General features: G+C 44.7%; 1 protein-coding gene across 5 annotated transcripts in view; it reads left to right on the top strand.

The window, feature by feature from the left end:
• The window catches only part of NAV2 (neuron navigator 2), a 365,925-nt gene that overhangs the window by 314,870 nt on the left and 24,778 nt on the right, over nucleotides 1-26,277 (top strand). For 2 of the 5 annotated variants that reach the window (XM_075838119.1, XM_075838114.1), the window contains 9 exons: nucleotides 9,871-10,009; nucleotides 12,232-12,523; nucleotides 13,607-14,291; nucleotides 15,365-15,817; nucleotides 16,163-16,228; nucleotides 18,693-18,737; nucleotides 20,872-21,032; nucleotides 21,854-22,036; nucleotides 26,125-26,177. In XM_075838119.1, the coding sequence (XP_075694234.1) occupies nucleotides 9,871-10,009; nucleotides 12,232-12,523; nucleotides 13,607-14,291; nucleotides 15,365-15,817; nucleotides 16,163-16,228; nucleotides 18,693-18,737; nucleotides 20,872-21,032; nucleotides 21,854-22,036; nucleotides 26,125-26,177 (2,077 nt within the window). The remainder of the gene's footprint in view (nucleotides 1-9,870; nucleotides 10,010-12,231; nucleotides 12,524-13,606; nucleotides 14,292-15,364; nucleotides 15,818-16,162; nucleotides 16,229-18,692; nucleotides 18,738-20,871; nucleotides 21,033-21,853; nucleotides 22,037-26,124; nucleotides 26,178-26,277) is intronic. The other 3 variants (XM_075838117.1, XM_075838116.1, XM_075838118.1) reach the window with 3 other exon arrangements.

Raw genomic sequence — 26,277 nt, 5'->3', positions numbered from 1 at the left:
GATCCTGAGTTACATCCTGTATTATACTCCAGAGCTGCACTCACTATTCTGCTGGTGGAGTCACTGTGTACATACATTACATTACTTATCCTATACTGATCCTGAGTTATATCCTGTATTATACTCCAGAGCTGCACTCACTATTCTGCTGGTGGAGTCACTGTGTACATACATTACATTACTTATCCTGTACCTATCCTGAGTTACATCCTGTATTATACTCCAGAGCTGCACTCACTATTCTGCTGGTGGAGTCACTGTGTACATACATTACATTACTTATCTTGTACTGATCCTGAGTTACATCCTGTATTATACTCCAGAGTAGCACTCACTATTCTGCCGGTGGAGTCACTGTGTACATACATTACATTACTTATCCTGTACTGATCCTGAGTTACATCCTGTATTATACTCCAGAGCTGCACTCACTATTCTGCTGGTGGAGTCACTGTGTACATACATTACATTACTTATCCTGTACTGATCCTGAGTTACATCCTGTATTATACTCCAGAGCTGCACTCACTATTCTGCTGGTGAAGTCACTGTGTACATACATTACATTACTTATCCTGTACTGATCCTGAGTTACATCCTGTATTATACTCCAGAGCTGCACTCACTATTCTGCTGGTGGTGTCACTGTGCACATACATTACATTACTTATCCTGTACTGATCCTGAGTTACATCCTGTATTATACTCCAGAGCTGCACTCACTATTCTGCTGGTGGAGTCACTGTGTACATACATTACATTACTTATTCTGTACTGATCCTGAGTTACATCCTGTATTATAATCCAGAGCTGCACTCACTATTCTGCTGGTGGAGTCACTGTGTACATACATTACATTACTTATCCTGTACTGATCCTGAGTTATATCCTGTATTATACTCCAGAGCTGCATTCACTATTCTGCTGGTGGAGTCACTGTGTACATACATTACATTACTCATCCTGTACTGATCCTGAGTTACATCCTGTATTATACTCCAGAGCTGCACTCACTATTCTGCTGATGGAGTCACTGTGTACATACATTACTTATCCTGTACTGATCCTGAGTTATATCCTGTATTATACTCCAGAGCTGCATTCACTATTCTGCTGGTGGAGTCACTGTGTACATACATTACATTACTCATCCTGTACTGATCCTGAGTTACATCCTGTATTATACTCCAGAGCTGCACTCACTATTCTGCTGGTGGAGTCACTGTGTACATACATTACATTACTTATCCTGTACTGATCCTGAGTTACATCCTGTATTATACTCCAGAGCTGCACTCACTATTCTGCTGGTGGAGTCACTGTGTACATTCATTACATTACTTATCCTGTACTGATCCTGAGTTACATCCTGTATTATACTCCAGAGCTGCAATCACTATTCTACAGGCTTCAGAGCTGAAATCTCCTGGCAATGTCAGTCATCTAATTGTCCCTCTTCATTATTGGGGCTCATCTAAGCTGTTCGTTGTCATTTATGTAGTGCAAACATATTCTGTGGTGCTCTATATTAAGATAATTTATATTACAGAAAATGTATTTCTAAAACCAAATTCAAGAAAGCAGATACAATGACAAACTGACCTGCTCTCTTGAGCTCTATAATAGCAGATGGACATGTATATCCTCGTGCCAGGAGGGTAATAAATAATGGTGAATGTGCCAGTCACCCAGCTGTGGTCTGTGCCAGCGGCTGTATAAAGTGCATTGAGGAGTATTGGAGCAGGAGGCAGAAGAGAGCAGCAGTTTGGCGGTGGGATAATGAAGCGATGCCGTGGTACCCGTGTTATTATATTTACCTGCACGCAAGAGCCTCCTGTACACTATTAAAAATGACAGCTGTGTCTATATTTACCAGGATATTATATCACTGATGCTCCTCCACGTCCTCCACAATACCGAATCACGGGACAATTTAAGCTCCGCCAATGTTCTGTGCACGAACAACCCCAAAATGTATGGTTTGGCCCATTTTTTATGTAAATTAGCATAAGCGCCACCCCTTTTGTGTCTGGTTTGTGGAATAGTCCCCCAAAATCGGGACTGTTGACAAGTAAGGTCCCTATTGTCAGGGCCAGCCGCTTTGCCTGGTTTTGTGTTTGTGCCCACGAGATACGATCTAATATATATGAGTTTGGAGGGGCTGATTGAGTGCGGCCTCCGTCTAACCTCAAACCTCTTTAGCAGGGCAGGGAATGATTTCATCGGTCCGGTATTCCAGCGCTCCCACCAGAAATTCATTACCTGCAGTTGCAGAGCTTACCGTCTGTTCCGCTGCTTGGCCCTGTAAAGCAGCAGTAAATCTTTTCCTTCCAAACATATAACTAAATGTGTTCCATTGCGGCCCTGTAAAATCATTGCAGCGGAGATCCTGAACCCATAAGAAGTTGGCTTGGTCCAGCGCTGTCTGTGCAGCGTTACGTCACGGTCCTGTCCGCACTTCTGTAGACTCGGGGTAATGCTCAGATCAGTTCTGGATTATAAACAGCTGCACATGCTATAAATGTTCCACCGTCAGCAGTTCTGATAAACTATTAACAACCCTCGGCTCATAACTGTTAAACCAATATGCTGCAAAGTGTTCACATGCTTTAATGTCAGCCCTATAGACCGTGAAACAACAATGGGGGGTCGGTAGCAGTCAGTTACACCTGGACTCCTATGTCTAGGGGGGTCCACAATGGAGAACAGCAGCAGTATTAAGCAGAACATATAGAATACTTGTCAACTTCTACTGTATCTTCCCCGACTTAAAGGGACGGTGATGAGATGCACCTGTGATGTCACTTATCTCGGGAGAAGTTATAGGATCTGACAGAATCACATTGTTTTCTCCTTCAGAAAATGTTGGAACAGTCAGATTATCCTCACAAACATGTCTGCAGATCCTATAGCCTTTCTCTGTCGCACCTACAGTCACAATCTTGGAGGCCGCTAATCTGAAATCTTCCAGTACCACCTGCTTGTTCAGTGTCTGTACAGCTTGCTGTGGTGAATGGCATCCTAGGAGGAGTAGTTTTGTCACTAGGTACCCCACAATGATGTTATGTAGGGAAGGAACAGTGCATTATAGTTGCTAGGGGCGGGTCTGTCAACACACTGTTGACTGATTCCAAGAGAAAAGTAGCAGAATTCTGAATTCAGCTCTGGACTATAATGCAGGCTGTTACTCTGGACCAGTAGGAGATATGTAGAAAAATTTATTTATAAAGTTACTCAATTTTATGCAGATTATATATTGATTTATACTGTAAAATGTTGTTCAATGGAACTTTCTATATATCTATAGATCTCCGCTGGCGTTTACATCATCATTTTATACAATCTGCAAACTAATAAAACCGGTTGTAAAATAATTCAGACTGTGTTCACACTTCATCGGAGGTATATGCCGGGAGTATTCAGTAACTTCTACTGCTTACGAAAAGGCTGCGTCATATGATACTGTATAGGGATACGGTGGAAATGTCACCAATAGACTCCCATTGTAAAACCATGTAGTTCGAAATCACAGAAGAAAAAAAAAAAAATGATGCCGACACATACCAGCCCAGCATATGCCCAAACAACTCTCTTTCGGCATACGCTGGGTGCAGAGGGCCCTATAGACACATTCGGCATATGCCCTGGGAGCTTTCCTGACGCTTACGCCAAACGTAATTAAATAAGAACGTAGTGTGAACAGAACCGAACACTACAGGAGCAAGTCGTCACTTTGATACTCTTTCCGTGTATCTGTCACCAGCTGCAGATATAGAGATACTGGTGGATGACGTCACAAAGGAAGAAACTATTTCTACAGTAAATATAGACTCCCTGAGTCCACACACAAAACATATGCATATCGGCTGTAATCCTGATATTTGGGCATGTTGTGTAACATCTTTGGGACTTGTAGTTCCCCCATAGCTGGAGCGCCCCAGGTTTCCTATATCTCTTTCTCTGCAGATCCCTGTATCTTGTAAACTGTTGCTGAACCCTCCACATGGGCCGGGGACACAGGGGCTCGCCCTTCGTGACGTCGCTGCAGGATTTTGTTTGCCTCCCTGCAGCCGCCACATTCACTATTTGCTCGGGAAAGTTCCCAGACCCGTGGGCTGTTTGCTTTTTACTGCTCTGTCTGGGCTGCCAGCGCTTCACTGGTTAATGACTGGTGAGATCAGGTTTCCCTGAGACTTCTGAAGTGCAAGGATTTCTTTTTTTCTTTCACTTGTGAGACTTCCAGTGATTGTCAGGGCTCTTACATGTGCTCCAGAGGCTAAAGAGGATATGAATCCGCTCAGGAAGCGCTGTCCTCCATGAAGGTGTCACCAGCCACGTTACGTGGGGCTTCCTTGTCAGGGACTGTCCACGGGCGGCAGAACAGAACCATTCAATGGACTGGAAACGTAAGGAGCCGGAGGTAAGTCTTACAGTCGGTGGTCATCCTATGCTTTGTACAGGATCTTACATTTTTCGCAGAATTTTTTGTTTTGTACCTGGGAGGCAAACACAACACTGCAGCGATGTCCTGACGGGCGAGCCCCCGTGCCATCAGTCGCTTTTCCACGAATTGACGTCACCGTCTACCTGTCAGGGCTGAGAAGGCGGCTGCTCCTCGACAATTTTATTTCTGACCTTCAAAGAAGGTGAAAAGAAAGGACTGACATATTATAGAGGGGAAATATTTTCTTTATCTGCCCAATTTCCCTTATCTTTTGTGGAACAAATACAGTCCCTGTTCTATCACAGTCACGAGGGGAGATTGTGATCAGGCCTGGAGTGTTCGTTGCTGCAATTTGCTCATGGAAAAGATAAGAAAATAATCCAAAAATAAAATAAAAAAACCAGCAATAAATAAGAGCTCCTGTGCATCCTGGGGGATCCTTTTTGGCTTTATCTTTGTGGAATGATATGAGGGGGGGGGGGGAGTTTCTTTAGGATTTTTGTGGTTGATTAAAGTCTAACCTTTATTCAGATGACCAAGGGGACCGAGCCGGGCCAGAGGGGCAGAGCCGGGCCAGAGGGGCATTTGTTCATTCTTTTTCACCTTAATCCTGTTAGCTTGGATTAGTAATGGGCCTCCCCTCCCCCGGACTACCTCCTCTTTATCACATCCCCCTGCAGCCATGGCAGCCTCATAGAAAGCATTGTCTTCTACAATTGCCTAAAACAAGTTCTTCCAGCTCGCTGTGTGTAATTAATAGGGTCTATTGATTCCTGGCGCTCACACCGGCTCATCACAGGAGATAGCAGGGACCTGGTAAAAGGAGCCGACCACTGGTGATCCCCATGCTGGACAGGACTGGTTCTGGTGTGGAGGGGGCTCCGGACCCCTTGTGAGTAATGCCGGCGTGCCCATACAACTCACCCCTATTTATTTTACATCCTCTTTATTCGCATGGCTATGTCCACTGATGTTTTTGCATGTGTCAATCTCTCCACTTCATCCGATAAGTTTGGAGCTGAAGAAGTGTCACAATGATCAGCTTTGAGGTAGAAATACAAATCGTTTTGCAGAAATCTGCAACATTGATGCTACAATGTAACAATGTGTCAGTGGTTTGGGCTTCCTGTCATTATGTTTTGGAAGGGGGAGGAATGCTGGACTCGGACAGAAATATATGTACATATCCCAACCAATGTTCCCTCTAAGCTAAGGGGTAGTTAGGGAGCAGGGAAAGTCTCCATCAATGGTGGGTGATCTGATGACCAAAAGTAATATCCCCAGTAAACGCTAATATAGCGACTAAATAAGAGAATAAGAAAACTTATTTTAAATTTGTTTTAATTACTTTTTTAAATACTATAATATTACAAGTCCAGCAGTAAAATAGACGACACCAATTATAGGCATCAATGAAAGAATCCCTCATTACACCACTGTACTTATAGATAGCGCCACACAGACCCCGTAGATGGTGCCACACAGCCCCCCTATAGATAGCGCCACACAGCCCCCCTATAGATAGCGCCACACAGCCCCCCTGTGGATAGCCCCCTCCGGTGCTAGCGACGCCACTGCATCCGCCCGTGACAGTGCACAGGCTTTAAACTTTAGTGAGCGGGCGGACTGTGGAAGGTGCGCGGCCGCGCACCTTATAGGGAACACTGATCCCAACTATCAATCCAATGTGTCCTCAACCATTATATAATAAAGGTATATAATTATATTTCTGCTACTAAAGATATCACTATAAAAAAAGCTTTACTTTGGCCTCATAGACTGCGTGTATCTTGTATAAATGACTGCAGGTAGGGGGAGATATTATATTATGTGTGCCTCAGGCATATAACCATATTATGGCTCCATACAACCTCCCAGCTGTATTGTCCTATGTTTTTTTTTTCCGTACCTCTGTAAGACGCTATAGGTTTGTACGGAGGTGTTTTTTTTTTGTACGCGCTCCATCTGTATAAATGCAAATTGTGCCATGACACAGGATCAATACCACTACTGTATGTTATAGCATTGTGTTCACTATCCATATTCAATAAAATACAAGTTGTGAGCCCTCAGAACATATCTGAGTACTAACCCCCTAAGCCATGCCTCCCAACGGTCCCGAATCCAGCGAGACAGTCCCAGATTCCGGGCGATGTCCCACTGTCCCAAGATTTTCGCTCCAATTTTCACAATATGATTGCACTGTGTGAATAGACCCTTAAAAAGACTAAAGTGTTTCACCTAAATCATGTTGCAGCAATTTTGTAAAAATTGCGGCAAGAGGAGGCAATCTGACTGCAATGTGTGAACAGACCTTAAAGAGGCTCTGTCACCAGATTCTCAAACCCCTATCTCCTATTGCATGTGATCGGCGCTGCAATGTAGAGAACAGTAAAGTTTTTTGTTTTTTTTTTAAATGTTCATTTTTGGCCAAGTTATGAGCTATTTTATATATATGCAAATGAGGTTTGAAATGGACAACTGGGCGTTTTTTTTTCGTTATGTCCAACTGGGCGTGTATTGTGTTTTTAACTGGGCGTGTTTACGTGTATGACGCTGACCAATCAGTGACCAGTCAGCGTCCTACACTCATCTCCATTTATTTACACAGCAGCGATGTGCAGCCGCATACACAGAGATTAACGTTAATCAAGTGTCCTGATAATGAATACACATGATCATCCAGCCTGGACGTCATGTGTATTCAGAATCCTGACACTTCTGACTCTTTTCTGTGAGATTCTAGCAAGCCACGCGTAATCTCGTTTACCTCCGTAATCTCGCGAGATTTCGTTTCCCTTGCTAGAAATCTCAAAGAAAAGAGTCAGAAGTGTCAGGATTCTGAGTACACATGACGTCCAGGCTGGAGGTCATGTGTATTCATTATCAGGACACTTGATTAACGTTAATCTCTGTGTATGTGGCTGCACATCGCTGCTGTGTAAATCAATGGAGATGTGTATGACGCTGACTGGTCACTGATTGGTCAGCGTCATAAACTTAAACACGCCCAGTTAAAAACACAATACACGCCCAGTTGGACATAACGAAAAAAAAACGCCCAGTTGTCCATTTCAAACTAATTTGCATATATATAAAATAGCTCATAACTTGGCCAAAAATGAACGTTTTTAAAAAAAACAAAACGTTACTGTTATCTACATTGCAGCGCCGATCACATGCAATAGGAGATAGGGGTTTGAGAATCTGGTGACAGAGCCTCTTTAAAGCCACATTAACGTTTCTATTTTTGGTCCATGGAGGACGTGTACGCTTCCTGGCAAAAAAAAGTGAGCAAATCCCAGCAGAGAAAAGAAGGAAAACCTTTCCTTTAGGCAACAAATACATGATTCCTGCACAGACTTGTGAATGCAGCTTTTATGTGTTGTGGTTAAATTACAATAGTCTTTCAAATGTTCCTCTGTTATCTAACGGCTCGATCTCCTGATAACATGGCATTAGCGATATAACAGGGGGCGGAGCAGTGACAACTCCGTTTATTTTTATGTAAATGAGGGCTGTCCCCAATAAAACAGAATAGCAGTGTCTCTGTCCAGTCCACGTCCAGCTGATGACGGCCAAGTGATGAGAAAACCAGGTCCGTGCTGAGGGCTCCCGACACTCAGGGAAGTCCAACGGGAGAAAAGAAGGAATGATCCAGCGCTCAGGACAAATTGCAAAAAGGAAACAATGTGTTCCAAGTTTATTTCCAATGGTTAAAAGTTCAAGTGCATGGGGGTGGTAACAACAGCCTACGCGTTTCGGGCAACGCTCCTGTCCTTATTGATGGCTCACGTCCCATGAATAAGGACAGGAGTGTTGTCCGAAACAGTTTATCCTGAGCGCTGGATCATTCCTTCTTTTTTCCTGTTGCCTTGCCGTGTGCCGTCACGTAGGATCCGAGCGCAGTCCGGATTGAGACGATCAGTGGGTGAGCTGGAGGATTTCTTCAAAATTCTTTTGCTCAGGGAAGTCCCCATAATCACTAGGGTAAGAGTGGGACTTTCTGGCCAAGTTCTTGCTTCTAGGTCTTTTGGCTAAGATCGAGTGTAGTAGCTTCTCTTATCTGAGATTAGTAATCATCTCTGCCGGTGGGGTGATGGCCATCATAGAGGGATGACAGAACGCTGAGGAGAAAGGCAGAGAACCACACGATTGATGCCAGGGAACGGGTAGTTTGCAAGGTTGAGTTGCTAAGTGCCCCAGAACTGGTGACCCTGGGGTGCCCGAACTCACTGATACAGGCTCCTACGTGGACAATGGGGTGGCAGTCCAGGTAGAAGCTTAGGAGTGTTGTTGGGTCATCCTGAGCCTCGTCGAGGAGGGACCATCGATCCTTTGGGGCTATGGTTCGGCGGGTCGGGGAATGGTTATGCGGGGCCGCTCTCCTTTAGACCGCGTCTTTTGTACACATTTTTTGTGTGGCACCTCTGCACTTTTTTTGCACTTTGGTTGATAGAGCGCATGACTCGAGCTTTTAATAAGGACACTCAGGGAAGTCACTCTCACAAGTCTTAAAACTCATTTTTAAAAACTAAATTGCATCATAAATACAGATAGATGTTTATTAGAAAGTGCAGCATTCATTCACTGCATATTTTACATTGCGATATTTAGGTGCTGAAGTTGCAGATGTCCGATCAGCTTCATTACCCAGCGCTTCTCGGTATATTAGTCCTGGGGGGGGGGGGGTAGTCCTCTGTTCTGGTCCAGCTTTCCTCTGTGGGTTGGACTGTGTTTTGGGGTCATGTCAACGGCCCACGCTGGCAGCTAAGTGAACTGTGTGCAAATAGATGCAAGTGTTCCAGGGAATTTATAGTATAAACAGGGCAGTGCCCAAAATAGTGCGGCTGGAATGTGAGATTAGCGTCTTGTATGGGAGCTGAGGGACTCAATACCAGATCTCTCGGAAACCTCCTGCCTCGGCTGGTGAAGTATAGGATAGAAGTCGCTTACGTGGTACAGGATGAAGGGGCCGCAGTGACCACCCTGGATAATATAGACTTGCCAGGTATAAACAAAAGTTAGCAATGTTTAGCATAGTTTGACTTTTTTTTTTATTACTTCTCTATCTCATCTCCATTTGATATGTAGTTGAACTACTACTATCGTTCCCTGTTATCAGCCTCATACGTTTGTGGAAAGGCTGACTGGGACAGGTGAATATACTATTGTTCCCTGTTGTCAGCCATTTCAGGACTGTAGTGACAGGAAGTCTATAAACTCCCCCATGACTACTACTTTATGTCACATCTCTCCAGTGCTGAGATCCTCCATAGACATTTACATCCAGATATGTGACTAATAGCCGCTTATAACACTGCTGCACTATTATAAGCTTCCGACTTGGTGGTTCGTGCTGCTTTATTGATGAGGGTCTTAACATCACAGTCTAACAACCTGGTGACTGGTTTTGTCTCTTGCAGCTGGGATGACAGTAGCTCGGTGAGCAGCGGGATCAGTGACACCATCGACAACCTAAGTACGGATGATATTAACACCAGCTCCTCTATCAGCTCGTACACCAACACGCCGGCGTCCTCACGGAAGAACCTGGATGTACAGGTATGGCCCTGATCGCCCACAAATAATAATGAGAATCGGGGTGACCCCATACATGCTAGAATAAATGGAAAGATCATTAGCTTGCAAAGGTTGTTGCAAAGAATATTTTCCCTCTGATATGGGTATTCATTTAAAGGGGCTTTCCTACAAGGGACATTTATGACATATCCACGGAATATGTCATAAATGTCTGATAGATGTGGGTCCCACCTCTCTAGAACGGGCCCCCTCTACTTCCCATATTGCTGCATAGCTGATCTGGAGTCTGGAAAAGCTGGATGACAACCTATATGGGAGCTGTATTGGCTGTCGTTCAGATTGGCAGCAGTGAACTATTTAAGGACTGATCTGCATCAGTGATTTTTACTTTTTATTTAAAGGAACACTCTAGGCAAAACACTGTTATACCTAGGAATTATCACTCCTCCCAGAAGAGGCTTGACACATGCTTTCTGTCTGTGGTGTTCTTTAAATCCCTGTGTCAGGCTCCACCCCCTCCATTAGGTATAACACAGTGTATCGGTTATGCCCTGAGTGTTCCTTTTAAGGGAAATTCCCCTTATATCTCTTTTGGTGCAAAATAGGTGTGTAGCCTAAGGCCTCACGCACACAACCGTGTTTGATCCGTGATATACGGACTGGATGTCGGCTGTATTTCCCGGACTGACCACGGTTCAGGGAGCCGGACTCCCAGCATCATAGTTATCTATGATGCTAGGAGTCCCTGACTCTCTGCGGGAATACTGTCCTATACTGTAATCATGTTGTCAGTACGGAACATGGATAACTATGATGCTGGGAGTCCGGCTCCCTGAACCGTGGTCAGTCCGGGATATACAGCCGACAACCAACCCGATCGTGTGCCTGAGGCCTTATATGGAAAATCCAGGTCATTACATGATGATGTAGATCTATAATTCATAGTTCCAGCAGTTCACACTTCATCTGTAAATCCCATCTGACCCGGGCGGATACAAATCTGTTATTTTGCTTCTCCTCCTTGAGATTGTTGACTTCCTCCTCCGTCTTGGGCCGGTTTGCAGCTTTTTTGTGGCTTGGATCATTTATTTTGCGGTATCGGGGTGGATTCTGCGTGTCGCTGTGACGGATCTCCCACAGAAAATAAGACCATGACCTCAACTAACGATCAGGGGAAAGAGAATCCACACGTGATCCTCTAACCCTGCACATAGTCACTCATCCTTTTCTTCTTACCCCCAAACCTTATTCTCCACCCCCCCTGCCCCCCCATGGTGGAGAGATTATTCTTTCTGCTGCTTGAGACAGAACATTAAGTGAAGACCCTCACCCCAGATATCGGAGGTACAGGTACATGTGGCACTTTGCAGCTGTAACCCCTATCACATCTTCCAAACTCCTCCTCGTCATATACTGCTAATGCCTGCCACCCCGCAGTAGTCCTCATAGTACCAGGCTCATTGTAGTACCCATAGTATTACTCATATTGTCAGACTCATTGCAGGGGCTCTAGTGCCACCCCATAATGTCATATTCATTGTAGTGCCATTACTGCCAGCCACAAAGTAATACCCTTCATTTTGGCTCATTATAGGTTGCGGTATGTAGGTAGCACTTTACTGCTGTTGTAACGTTGGGTGTTTGTTATGTGTAAGCACACCGGTATTTTGGGGTGAGCATTCTTATCCCTGACTGTTTTGGAAACATATTCAGCTTCTTCTGTGATGTGTCACTGTTTCTGGTTTTAAGCTCAGCCGAAATAAACCTAAATTATAATAAAGGAACGCTAAAAAAAAAACACGTCCTTCACTACTTTGCAGCACATTGTAATTCAAAGCTAATTATCACTCCTCCCAGAAGAGGCTACAAAGAGCGTCTCTCACTGGAGGACCCGGCACTTCCATGCAATACACAGACAACCAATTGATTTAGCTAGGAACTGTAATACGTCGGTTCCCCTGTGATGGCGCTGCAGGGGAATTGAACACTTGGTGCAGGGTTCCCTAATCAGATTAAAGTTGATCGCTTGGGGTCCCAGCAGCGGGACAACTTTGGATTAGCTGATAACGAACCCTAAAAAAACGGTTGTCCAAAGCCGACAACCCCTTTAAGTACTTTATAGTAGAAACCACTGATAAATGCCGGAGCTGGATGGGCCAGTTTACAGATCGCCGTGTATTGATCACATGAACAGAGATTGTGTCATATCCACATTTACACCACATTCAATGTCCCCATTACAGACTGACACTGAGAAACACTTACAGATCGACCGCAACTCCCTCTGGTCCGGCGATGACCTAAAGAGATCAGATGGCGGCTCAGACAGCGGACTGAAGATGGAGTCTGGGTGTAAATGGAGGAAGAACCCCTCTGACCTGTCCGATGAGTCCGATAAAAGCACATCTGGAAGGAAGAACACAGTCATATCCCAGACAGGGTCCTGGAGGAGGGGAATGACTGCTCAAGTGGGGATCACAAGCCCACGCACCAAGTCCACCACAACCACGGGGGCTCTGAAAACACCAGGGACTGGTAAGATGACGCAAAGGCCCATTAGACATAATCTTTTAATTGAAGAGGGGTGTGTGAATCCCTGTTCCTGCATTACTAGTGTGTATAATACTTAGAGTATGCTCATCTATTTTAAAGCTATTACAATTTCCGAATATATTTACAATTCTTTTATGTTCGTATTTGAAAACTACAACATCACATTTTTTATAAGGAAATAATCTACATGAAAATTTGACAGTTCTAAATACATTGGATTACTTAGCTTGTACTGATCCTGAGTTGGTTATAGCCTGAATTATACTCCAGAGCTGTATTCACAGTTCTGCAGCGCTAAAGTGTCTCAGCTTTTCTTGCTTGTTTAGTGTCTGCACAGAGCTTATTGTGGGAATTTGCATCCTGGTAAGTGTCATCTTTACATCGGGCACTGTACAGTCATCTGATGTAAGAATAACGAACTGCCCTTCTGCATTATAGCGGCATAGCTGCTAGGGGGTGTCTGATGACAAGTTTTCTCACCGTGACTGCAGCTCTGGAGTATAATACAGGATAAGTAATGTAATGTATGTTCACAGTGATTCCACCAGCAGAATACTGAGTGCAGCTCTGGAGTATAATACAGGATGTAACTCAGGATCAGTAATGTATTTACACAGTGACTCCACCAGCAGAATAGTGAGTGCAGCTCTGGAGTATAATACAGGATGTAACTCAGGATCAGTACAGGATAAGTAATGTAATGTATGTACACAGTGACTCCACCAGCAGAATAGTGAGGGCAGCTCTGGAGTATAATACAGGATGTAACTCAGGATCAGTACAGGATAAGTAATGTATGTACACAGTGACTCCACCAGCAGAATAGCGAGTGCAGCTCTGGAGTATAATACAGGATGTAACTCAGGATCAGTATAGGATATGTAATGTCTGTAGACAGTGAGTGCAGCTCTGGAAACATTTGTTCTGTTAAATAGACACAAAAATTATAATAAACGAGCGCTCGTTATGGTCGGTTTCTGCCGAATTAACCCATTGAATTTCATTGTTCTCTAAATGCCCCTGGTTTATATATTATGTTACTCAATTATTTTTGCCCTTTGACAGGGAAAACAGATGATGCAAAAGTATCTGAGAAGGGAAGGCTGTCTCCAAAGTCAGCACAGGTGAAACGTTCCCCGTCAGACGCGGGGCGCAGCAGTGGAGATGAGACCAAGAAGTCCCTCACCAATTCTTCAAGGACAATCACTGCCAATACGAATACCTTTGGGTTTAAGAAACCAGGGAGCACAGTGGTTGGCATGCCTATAATCACAACCAGCGGGGCAACCATCACCAGCGGCTCCGCCACTCTAGGGAAAATGCCAAAGTCATCCGGACTCATCGGCAGATCCTCCAACCGTAAGGCCAGTGTGGATGGATCACACAATGATGACGGATACTTACAGCTCAGTGCAAGGACGAATCTCCAGTACCGCAGCTTACCGCGACCTAGCAGATCACGCAGCGGAACCGGTAATCGGTCTAGTACCAGTAGCATTGACTCCAATATCAGCAGCAAGTCCGCAGGCCTCCCCGTCCCCAAATTGAGAGAGACCAGCAAAATGACTCTTGGTAACTCTCTGTCTGGACTGATGAACCAAACCGACCGTGAGAAAGGAATTTCATCTGACAATGAGAGCGTCGCCTCCGGTAACTCCATCAAACTGAACCCAGCGTCTCAAGGTGTCCCCAATGGTGCTCGCCAACAAGGAAGCAAATACCCCGATGTCTCATCACCAACACTGCGCAGGTACGGGGTGCGGTACTGAATATGGGAAAGATAGCAGGAACCTCAGCAGCACAGAGTATTTTTGTGCTGATCTTATGGCAGGTCATAGACTGAGTATGAGGCCTGATTTACACGAGCGTGTGCGTTTTGCGTGCGCAAAAGGCACTTAAAAGCTGCGTGTGTCATCAGTGTATGATGCGCGGCTGTGAGATTTTGGCGCAGCCGCCATCATTATGACACTCCGTTTGGATGTTTGTAAACAGAAAAGCACGTGGTGCTTTTCTGTTTACATTCAGAGTTTGACAGCTGTTGCGCGAATCACGCAGTTCGCACGGAAGTGCTTCCGTGCGGCATGCGTGGTTTTCACGCACCCATTGATTCAATGGGTGCGTGATGCGCGAACAGCGCACAAAGAAAGGACATGACGTGAGTTTTACGCAACGCACTCGCGCTGCGCAAAACTCACGCACTGTCTGCACTGCCCCATAGACTAATATAGGTGCGTACGACACGCGTGAAAAGCACGGCGCGTCGCACGCGCGTTTATTACGCTCGTGTAAATGATGCCTTACATAGGGACAGGAGCAGAGTCTCCAGCTGCACAATATAATCCTATCTATAACCTCCCCCAAGATTTTGAGAAATGCTCTGTGCTGCTGTGACCGTTTCTCAGAGCCACATACAGTAAGTTTGTATGTAAATGTATCAGCAGCGGTGTGATGTTTCCAGTCTTGTACAGTCCATCTTTATAATGTATCAGCAGCGGTGTGATGTTTCCAGTCTTGTACAGTCCATCTTTATAATGTATCAGCAGCGGTGTGATGTTTCCAGTCTTGTACAGTCCATCTTTATAATGTATCAGCAGCGGTGTGATGTTTCCAGTCTTGTACAGTCCATCTTTGTATAGTTTGCTTTCCTCCCGTCCCTGGTTGCGCTTCTCATTTGTAAGTGACCAGAATATGAGGGCCACACGTTATATATTCATCTTGATCAGTCGTGTTGTGGAGCTACAAGTATCAGTCTTTGTATCTGCAATTAAAACACTAAAATGAAGATATCCTGTATATTAATAATTGTATCATTCCCGTTCACAGGCTTTTTGGCGGAAAGCCGAATAAACAAGGACCAGTCACAACATCGGATAACATGAAAAACTCTGTGATTATTTCCAACCCCCACGCCACCATGAACTCCCAGGCCCACCCAGACTCCCCCTCTGGGAGCGGTATACTCAGCAGCGGAGGTAGTAGCCCCCTGTATGGTAAAAATATGGATCTGAACCCATCTCCACTGGCCTCCAGTCCTGGTTCTGCTCACTCCGCGCCTTCCAATAGTCTAACATGGGGCACGAACGCCAGCAGCTCGTCCGCAGTCAGTAAGGACGGTTTGGGTTACCAGTCTGTCAGCAGCCTACACACCAGCTGTGAGTCCATTGACATATCCCTCAGCAGTAATAACTCCCCAAGTGCCCTGATGGCCTCTCCACGGGACGACTCCATGTCCGGCTTTGTCAGGACCAACAGCGTGAAGACCGCCATGTCTGAGAGGTGAGTGGTCCACATGACAGTACCAAATCTAGTTAATAGAACTGGTTGCTTGAAGACTGGATGTAAACAAGAATTTTTTCATTCACTGACCGCAAGCAGAAATCTTGAAAATGGTGAGGAACTAAAACACAGAGTATATTAGAAAGTTGCAGAACTTTTCATTGTACGATGATTAATATTCATGTGATACCGTTAACCCTTTCACTTTTGTCATTGTATCTAAAGTTACTGTTCAAAGTGGAATTTCACATTTTCTTAATTTTTATATATTTGTGTTTTTTTTTTTTTTTATTAATTTACTAATATATATTTTTTTCTGCATAATCTGTTCCTCCGCTTTTGTAGCCCTCTCTCCTCCCCTGGTGCTAGTCCTAAATTCAGCAGAAATACTCTCCCCAGGAAGCAGGACAGGTAACGGTGTCTGTCATGGCTGCTGTCGCTCTGAGTGTCCATCACCTGCAGCCTGCGCTGTTCTCGCTCTCATGCCCGGGCCGCGCCGTCATCGCACTCAGAGCGGTTCCGTTTGATTTTTCACCCTTTTTTTGTGGCATGCGGCTTCGCTGGCTCCGTCTCTCCGCTTGTCATCACGTCTCTTGTCTGTCGTCATTCTCACGCACTTTCGTATAAGCGTCCTACCTCTGCAAGCTGTGCCTTGTGTGTCTGCATCATGACTTGTGTTGGGTCACTGTCCCCTGATTCTTGTAATCCGTTTCTTCCTAATAATCCCCAGTCCTGAAGTCGTCCTGTTAATAATTCTCCAGCCGTTTCTTAGTTATATCTGTTTCTGTATGACAACCAATATGGCGGCCATTAGAGCCCCAAAAGGGGTTGTCAGGTTACCAATCTTTATACTGCAGCAATACTCAAGAGGTTGCATAACTAGGCGGAATTGCGTTTCAGGAGTCCAGGAAAGTTGGGTGACAATCCACTATAAGATCTTTAATGGTGGTCACCCAGCTTTCCCAGAAACAGATAAAACTAAGAACGAGTTGAGTGGAATGGCATTGCTCTTTAAGGTGTCAGGTGTTTCCTAATATAATACTAGGGAATTCCTCATTTATTTATTTTTGATCGGTTTGAAATTGCACCGAATTGTTATAAAAACAGCAAAAACTTAGACCAAATCTTTCAAATAGAATCTTTCACTTTCCTAGAAGTTTCCCTCGTTCTCCTCCTAACCATGTCATGTCTATTATTAATACCCGTACACACTGCCGGCTGGGCGGACGCCAAGTTATGAGTCACCGTGCCTTCCAATGAGAGAAAGTCCAGGTCACATGAGGTGCGCTCCAGTATTAAAGGTACAGTACGGACCCACGTAGAGGCGTCCGCATGTGGCCGAAACCCCGCTCACTTGCAGTAGCCAATGACTGCTCGGTCTTACCAGCCAAATCGTGCACCCATTGGCCATCGCAAGTAAGCGGGGTTGCGGCCGCATGCGGATGCCCCTACGTGGGACCAAATAGTCCTTGGTAATCAGGCCAATAAACCTTTATAATAATCATATGTAATGCCAATTATTGCTGATCATCTGTACAATGTATATAGAGAGCATGCTGCTCTGTAACAGAACCCAGCGAGTACAAGGAAAGCAGCCCCCGATCTATATCTCCCCGCCCTGCGATATACCCCTTAATAATTGACGCCTTATAAATGTATACCACATAAAAAGGGGGCGCTACAGTCACATTGACTTCATAGAACACCTCTTCGTCTGAAGCTCCTATGGTGTATGGACAAGGGGGAGGAGCTACGTACAGCGTTAACCAATCGGAAGCTTTATGTTGTCTTGATTCTTCGGGGACTGGACTCTGCATTTCCTGTTTTCTGGAAGCAGTACAGCAGCCCCCCCCCCCCAATTTGCAGTTTGATGCTCCCCCTGACGAGTACCCCCTACATCTGATGATCTTGTTCAGATCTGTCGGTTATAGGGTGCGAGGCCACTGACAGACGAGGAACGTTCATTTCAGATTTCGTGTCCCATTCGGTGGGTTTTGGGCTCAGTTCACACTTGCGTTGTATAATCCGTTATTCTGATCCGTTTTTAGAGCAGAATAACGGATAAAAACAGATCCGGTGGAAATCAATGGGATTTTTAATTGCGTCCGTTATGTTAGTCATCCGTTTTTTTGCTGGAGATAAAACTGCAGAGTACAGGACATTTTTCACCGGATGTCTAACTGCTGGATTATTTTTATCATTGGTGTAAATGTAAAATTGAAACAAACAGATTGTAATCCATTTGCATCCGTTAAAATGTAACGGATGATATAAAAACGGATAGGGCAGCGCAAGTGTGAACTTCGCCTTAGATGAGCCGTGCACAGTGCGGGCTTTCGTGCTCCAACACTTCCCATGCACACGAGGTCGTGCAGGTTAATCACATCTGTCAAAATAATTTTCCAACGGGTTTTAAATATAACCTTCTGTTTTAATGGTGATGTCATCATAGGCGTTCCCCCGAATCTTTCTCTGATGAGTTCATCCTGCCGGTATAAAACGTTCATGGGCAGATGTAGCAGAGCTGTCTATAATGGTGAGGTCACAATGTGCTCTGTGTGGTGTTACATCATTAATTCATTCAGTTATCACCAAGCACCAAAAATTATTAATTGACAAATTCAGCCCTGCTACATCTGCGGAGGGCGTACTTCCATTTGAAATAGCACATTTCATTTTTGCCCCTCCATGTCTGACTGATTCCCGCCGTTGTGCGTCTTCACCTTGCACGCTCCTCGTGTCCGCGTGATCTGCACGTCTGTGTATGCGTCTTCCGCTGTGTGCACTAACGTGTGGCCGACTCCTGTGTATCCCCCTCCCCCGCTAGCTCTTTCCTTTCTCTGAAGTTTTCTCTCCTCTTTTGACTTTGCTGCAGTGATCCTCATCTTGATAGAAACACTTTGCCTAAAAAAGGATTCAGGTATTATCCGCGGCCGGTGACGTCTGCTCCGTGGTGTTGTGGTCTCTCCATTATGATTGTGGGGTCTTTGTGTGACCTGATGTTACAGATTTTTTTTTATCCATCTTTTGTTGTGTGTGCATGAAAGGACTGGACAATGTGTCACGTGTGGTGTCGTTACATGGGACTCGCCACCAGGAGTCTGACCCCTTTAAATTTGGCGAGGTCTTGCTGAACTTGACTGTGATTCCCCTGTACAGGATAAGTAATGTATGTACACAGTGACTGCACCAGCAGAATAGTGAGTACAGCTCTGGAGTATAATAAAGGATGTAACTCAGGATCAGTACAGGACAAGTAATGTAATGTATGTACACAGTGACCACCAGCAGAATAGTGAGTGCAGCTCTGGAGTATAATACAGGCTGTAACTCAGGATCAGTACAGGATAAGTAATGTAATGTATGTACACAGTGACCACCAGCAGAATAGTGAGTGCAGCTCTGGAGTATAATACAGGATATAACTCAGGATCAGTGCAGGATAAGTAATGTAATGTATGTACACAGTGACTCCACCAGCAGAATAGTGAGTGCAGCTCTGGAGTATAATACAGGATGTAACTCAGGATCAGTACAGGATAAGTAATGTAATGTATGTACACAGTGACTCCACCAGCAGAATAGTGAGTGCAGCTCTGGAGTATAATACAGGATGTAACTCAGGATCAGTACAGGATAAGTAATGTAATGTATGTACACAATGACTCCACCAGCAGAATAGTGAGTGCAGCTCTGGAGTATCATACATGATGTAACTCAGGATCAGTACAAGTAATGTATGTACAAAGTGACTCAGAAATTAACTCTATATGTAAACTATAAAACCTTGTTGAATGGTGAGGGTACGCTTTATGGGCTGAGTGGGGGTGATCGCACGTACTAGTTCAGTTACCTGGTGCATCTCATTCACCACAATTCTATATACGGTACATCAGATATTTCCTTTGTAGAAGGAGCGGCGTGTATGAGTATATAATATATTGTGGCTGCTTTTTATCAGTTATTCTCCTGCAGGCAAATTCTATTGGGGGTTTAGTAGAAGTGATGACTCCACTAATCAGGATTGTTCTACCCCCCCCCCCCCCTGCAGAGCCGGCAGTGAATCTCTCCTCATCTCACACATTGTTCACCTTGTTTGTCTTGCGTGTTGCAGAATTCACTTTGTGATTGTGCTGCAGACCTGACGTCCGGGCCGCATTGGGATTGACATGGCAGATTAGATCAGAGGGGTTCTCCGATGTGGAAGGGAGACTAATTGGGGGGGTGGGGGGGGGGGGGGAAATCCTGTGATTTAATATGACACGATTCTTCCATGTATAATATATTGATTATGCATTTTGATGATAAGTTCCAGTATTCTCTACCGGCCGCAGGCTAGAAACAGCCCACATCTTCTGTATGATTCTTCCAACGCGCTGACCACAAAAACTCTGAATTCAAATGTAAAAACTCAGTTTCTGGTTACAAGTGTCCACACTATGACCCCCTCCCCCCCCCCCCCCCCCCAGTTGAATTCGATTTGTTAGTTTTCCTCTTCTGTTGCAATAAATTCTATCCAACCTTTTCATTGTAACATCTGTTTCTAGGAAAGCTGGATATCACCAATCTGACCATCACCGGTGTTATTAGGGTCATCACCCAGCTTTCCCAGACTCCTATCTTGCCTAGATACTCGGAAATACAGGAGCCAGGGATGTATCGCTGCATAACTAGAAAGTTTGGCCATTCAGGAGTATGGGAAAGCTGGGTGGCAGCCCCTGTGGGAGCTGTAATGGTCTTGTTATGGTCACCCAGCTTTCCTAGACAGAGATATATCTTCATAATAGCTGAGTAGAATAGATTTTTCCTTTTGGGGGGTGTACTCTTTAATTAACTTTTTCGTTCATGTTAAATGCTGCTGGATTGGTAACCTGACGCCTGCTCATTTCCCACCGTCTATAGAGAACATGTTTACCCCTCGCCTTCTGTGTACTGTGAAATAACGAGTCCGCGCGGTCTGTAATGTGGTCGTGTTTCTTGCGTTGTTGCCGCCCATTAAACAAGTCGGTCCGTTTCTTTCCTTCTTGTGTCTTATTTTTATTTTTTCCGTTCAGGTACGCTCCATCATCTCAGCTCCGACACCACGATGACACCAAGGAATGGATGCGATCTCATTCATCCAGCGGACTCCAGGACACGGCCAGTAACTCCCCATTCTCACCCAGCTCCAGCATAACCTCCCCCTCCGGCAACAGATTTAACTTCTCCCAGCTCGGTAAGTTTTAACATGGACAACTGGAGACCGACCTGGAGGGACCGTAACAAGTCTGTGCAGCGTAGAGAAGGCAATCTGTTCTGCAGCAACTATCTGTGACCTCATATAAGCATGAAGCCGCATCTACTCAAACGGTGGTCACCCCGACAGCAATTAAAGGGGTCATGCGGGGACCAAATATTATTAGCAGTGCAGTCTCTGCAGTATGTGATACACGCGCTAATATATATTCTCGTCCCCCGTCGCGCTGATTCTCAAATTCTCATACATTTTTCTAGCGCTGCCGGGGACCGGAAGTCTAGTTGCACAGTCTTCTTTGATGACGATACGACTCTTCGTCACGTGACCGGCTCCGTTGTACTCCATGTACTCGCATGAGGAAGAGTCGTTTTGTCATCAAAGACGACTGTGCAACTAGATTTCCGGTCCCCGGCAGCGCTAGAAAAATTTATGAGAATTTCAGAATCAGCGCGACGGGGGACCGGAATATATATTAGCGCGTGTATCACATACTGCAGGGACTGCACTGATGATGATTTTTGGTCCCCACATAAGCGCTTACTAGACATCCCGAATTATCACAACTTGCAGAATATACTAAGGGCTGTTGCCAGTATTCTGCCTGTGTAGGTAATGCGGATTTCTTGCACTGGAGTTGGGCTTTAATGTAAATGAATATTAATACGTGAGTCATTACTCAGCTGCCTCTGTTACATTTCTGCTCCACTTGTTCTGCAGAGGGTTTAACCCCGTTAGATATTTGAATGCACGGAGTTACCCCGATGTCACTCATTGCATCCTGTGGTTTCTTCATTTTTCAGCAAGTCCTACAACTGCAGCTCACATTAGTTTGTCCAACTCAACTATGCTGCGGACTCACAGCCTGTCCAACACAGACGGCGAGCACTACGGCGAACCTCGCTTCCGCAACAGCTCTATGTCTCTGGATGACAAGACGAGGACCATGAGCCGTTCTGGATCCTTTCGTGATGGTTTTGAAGAAGGTAAATGTTCAGTCAGGGTCCCTAAATGTCTAATCTGTATTGATTCTGACTGCTGGGAGCCCCCTATTGATGATTTCCACCAGCAGAATAGTGAGTGCAGCTCTAGAGTATAATACAGAATAAGTAATGTAATATATGTACACTGTGACTCCACCAGCAGAATAGTGAGTGCAGCTCTGGAGTATAATACAGGATATAACTCAGGATCAGTAATGTATGTACACAATGACTCCACCAGCCAAATAGTGAGTGTAGCTCTGGAGTATAATACAGGATGTAACTCAGGATCAGTACAGGATAAGTAATGTATGTACACAGTGACTCCACCAGCAGAATAGTGAGTGCAGCTCTGGAGTATAATACAGGATGTAACTCAGGATCAGTACAGGATAAGTAATGTGTGTACACAGTGACTCCACCAGCAGAATAGTGATTGCAGCTCTGGAGTATAATACAGGATGTAACTCAGGATCAGTACAGGATAAGTAATGTGTGTACACAGTGACTCCACCAGCAGAATAGTGAGTGCAGCTCTGGAGTATAATACAGGATGTAACTCAGGATCAGTACAGGATAAGTAATGTGTGTACACAGTGACTCCACCAGCAAAATAGTGATTGCAGCTCTGGAGTATAATACAGGATAAGTAATGTAATGTATATACACAGTGACTCCACCAGCAGAACAGTGAGTGCAGCTCTGGAGTATAATACAGGGTGTAACTCAGGATCAGTACAGGATAAGTAATGTATATACACAGTGACTCCACCAGCAGAATAGTGAGTGTAGCTCTGGAGTATAATACAGGATATAACTCAGGATCAGTACAGGATAAGTAATGTAATGTATGTACACAGTGACTCCACCAGCAGAATAGTGAGTGCAGCTCTGGAGTATAATACAGGGTGTAACTCGGGATCAGTACAGGATAAGTAATGTATATACACAGTGACTCCACCAGCAGAATAGTGAGTGCAGCTCTGGAGTATAATACAGGATGTAACTCAGGATCAGTGCAGGATAAGTAATGTAATGTATGTACACAGTGACTCCACCAGCAGAATAGTGAGTGCAGCTCTGGAGTATAATACAGTGACTCCACCAGCAGAATAGTGAGTACAGCTCTGGAGTATAATACAGGATATAACTCAGGATCAGTACAGGATAAGTAATGTAATGTATGTACACAGTGACTCCACCAGCAGAATAGTGAGTGCAGCTCTGGAGTATAATACAGGATGTAACTCAGGATCAGTGCAGGATAAGTAATGTAATGTATGTACACAGTGACTCCACCAGCAGAATAGTGAGTGCAGCTCTGGAGTATAATACAGTGACTCCACCAGCAGAATAGCGAGTACAGCTCTGGAGTATAATACAGGATATAACTCAGGATCAGCACAGGATAAGTAATGTAATGTATGTACACAGTGACTCCACCAGCAGAATAGTGAGTGCAGCTCTGGAGTATAATACAGTGACTCCACCAGCAGAATAGTGAGTGCAGCTCTAGACTAATGTATGTACAAAGTGACTCAATTGTTTCTGTAGATTTACTCTATATGGAAGCTGTATAATGGTGTCCAATAGGTTGACATGGGCTTTGATTTTTGAGAAGAGTCAGCCTGCACCTGTAGTAGCCTCTGGTAATACGTTTTACTGCTCTGATATGAGTCCCTGGGAATGAACCCCACCGGCGTCTCCTCACTAATATGACGCAGCTATTATTGTGTCTTGTTTTTGCTGCGGGGGCAAATACCTAAAGACTACTGCAGGGTATGTCTGATAAGAGATGACATTTCGTGTTGGGGCGATGCTCTGCGGTGTATAACGTGACACTGGTGGGAAATCTCTGAGGTTTGGTGAATCACATGAAGTCTGGCCGCCCTGCATATACCACACATGAGTGCAGCAGTGATTTGGTGTTGGCTGAAGTCCTAGAGTCGCCTTGTTTTATATACAGCCATTGACTAGTTAAATCTCTTGCCTGCAAAGCTGGGTGGCACACAGTTTAATCACCCAACTCTCCCAGACTCCTGAATGACAAATCAACCTGATTATTCAGTGATTCATCCCCAACCATTTCTCAGTCAGATTTTTCATTCAGGAGCCTGGGAAAGCTGGGTAACCATTGTGGGAGCCATTAGAGAGGACACCCAGCTTTCCTAGAGGCAGATAAGACTCTGTACAGAATATTTATCATATACATATATCTGCTGTAAGTATGATTGACAATCAGATATTATATTCCTCCTCCTTCCTGCCGCTCCGGCCTCTCTATTTCCAGCCTGCAGCGGGGGGGGGGGGGGGGGATTATTGGTTACTCATGATTTGCGCTTGTTCTGTGAATCTTTTGTTGTTATATAAAGTTTCTTTGTTTTGAACTTTTCCTGCTCGAATTACAGTGAGACCCCCAGACACATGAACTGAGAAATGGGGTCATACAATAGTCTTAATCTGGCCGCAGACTGTACATATCTTTATCTGTGGATCCTGACAATTTTGATGGCATCTATCAGCAGTTCACTTAATATGTACAATCCGAGATAAGCGGCATCAGACCGCTGATTATCCCTCCTGCTTTATTAATATAAGCTTTACATAAAGCCAAGTAAAAAGTGAATATTAATGGGGGAGTCGATCTCTCTCGATCATCCGATATCCCTACTGCTGCCAACCTGCCATATTGGATTTTTCAGCCGATAGTCAATTGTCATCCGTTTACGTTATTAGCGACCAATCAGATTTTATAAAGGAGCAGCCTTTGTCTGTGCTACGTCCATATATCTGTAATGGTATATGCCGAATGTCCTGCTGGACGACCGATCCTGTGGCGGTTTTCATCTCCTGTCTATTCTCCGCTTATTATTAAGATTTCATTATTTATTTGAGGTGTAAAACAAACAATCTAATCTAAACATCCAACATATCAATATACTAAGATAACAGATGCTGGGGGACAAGCAAACCGCAGCCATGATGGTACCCAGCTTTCCACAGATCCTGAATGGCATATGAATTTGCATGTATATTAATATGCCATTCAGGGTCTATGGAAAGCTGTGTGGCAGGCACTATGGGTACTGTACTGGCTGCCGTCAGTGGTTATCACCCAATGAGGAGAACAAGTAACGGCTGAATGTTAAATTGCTGACTGAAGATCTTATGTTTCCAGGCCAGGGTTTGCTTGTCAGGGTTGAGGTCAGCTGGGTTGTTTGTCACCAGCCGTACCTAAGATCTGTGGATATTCACCTTTAGTCTGCACTGAAGCTTGTTGATTCATAAGCGGCTCAGAGGAACAATCTGTTTGTCACGTCACCTGGAGGGAGTGCGCCCAGGTGGCTGCACAGGTGGACAGGCAGGTTTGGCGCTGTCACACGATCATTGTTGGGGACTTGCAAAACAAACATCACAAAGAAACACGAACAACAAAGGACAAAACCACGCAGCAGATAGAACTAGTGTAAAATCAAGTGCTAAGCGGCGCCCTTGACCTGTACATGATGTGTTTGTTTGACCAATTAGAAACCTGTACTATTAATTGGAAAGTATATCAGACTTGCTAAAAGCAGGTTGAGGCTCCTCCCTCTTATTAAAGCTCCTCCCCTCACTGTGCAGCCGTTTCCTGATCGTCTTTTTCTCTCTCATGGTCTAGTTGCTTATACATTATATTCATTCTGTCCTTGCTGTCATAGAAATCGGCTTTCCATGTACTATCTTCCTACTGAGCTTGTTCTTACACACATTAGTCAATCTGAGCTGCAGTGTAAAGCATGGGGAGACCAAGCAGCATCCTGAGACTCTGATGAAACAGGATGTGAATTTCTGTCATCCTCAGACTCCAGTAGACAATGCAGCTGAGCTGGAGTCAATGATTATACTTGTAGACTATTGGAGCGAGCTAAAAAAAAAAAAGCAGCTGGTAGTGGACTACAAGTGGGCAGCAGCAGTATCGCCACCCTTGTGATGTGTTATGGTAATTGATTGCTAATTTCCTATGCCGGGTAATGCAGGCGTAGGATGAGGGAATGATCAGCTTTAGTCCTGTACATGTCTGATGTGAGTCTTCCTTCTTTTATATCTCGCAGTTCACGGATCTTCGCTGTCTCTGGTCTCGAGCACGTCTTCTGTATACTCCACCGTAAGTAGTAAACATCGTATTGTATCAGTATATATATATATATATAAGTATATACTGCATTGTGCAGTTACCCATAGCAACCGGGCGACAGCAGGTCCGA

Source organism: Rhinoderma darwinii, chromosome 9 (genome assembly GCF_050947455.1).
Source record: "Rhinoderma darwinii isolate aRhiDar2 chromosome 9, aRhiDar2.hap1, whole genome shotgun sequence".
In the NCBI taxonomy this organism is placed as follows: Eukaryota; Metazoa; Chordata; class Amphibia; order Anura; family Rhinodermatidae; genus Rhinoderma; species Rhinoderma darwinii.
The sequence above is the reverse complement of the archived record's forward strand: the minus strand, read 5'-3'. Positions and strand labels throughout refer to the sequence as shown.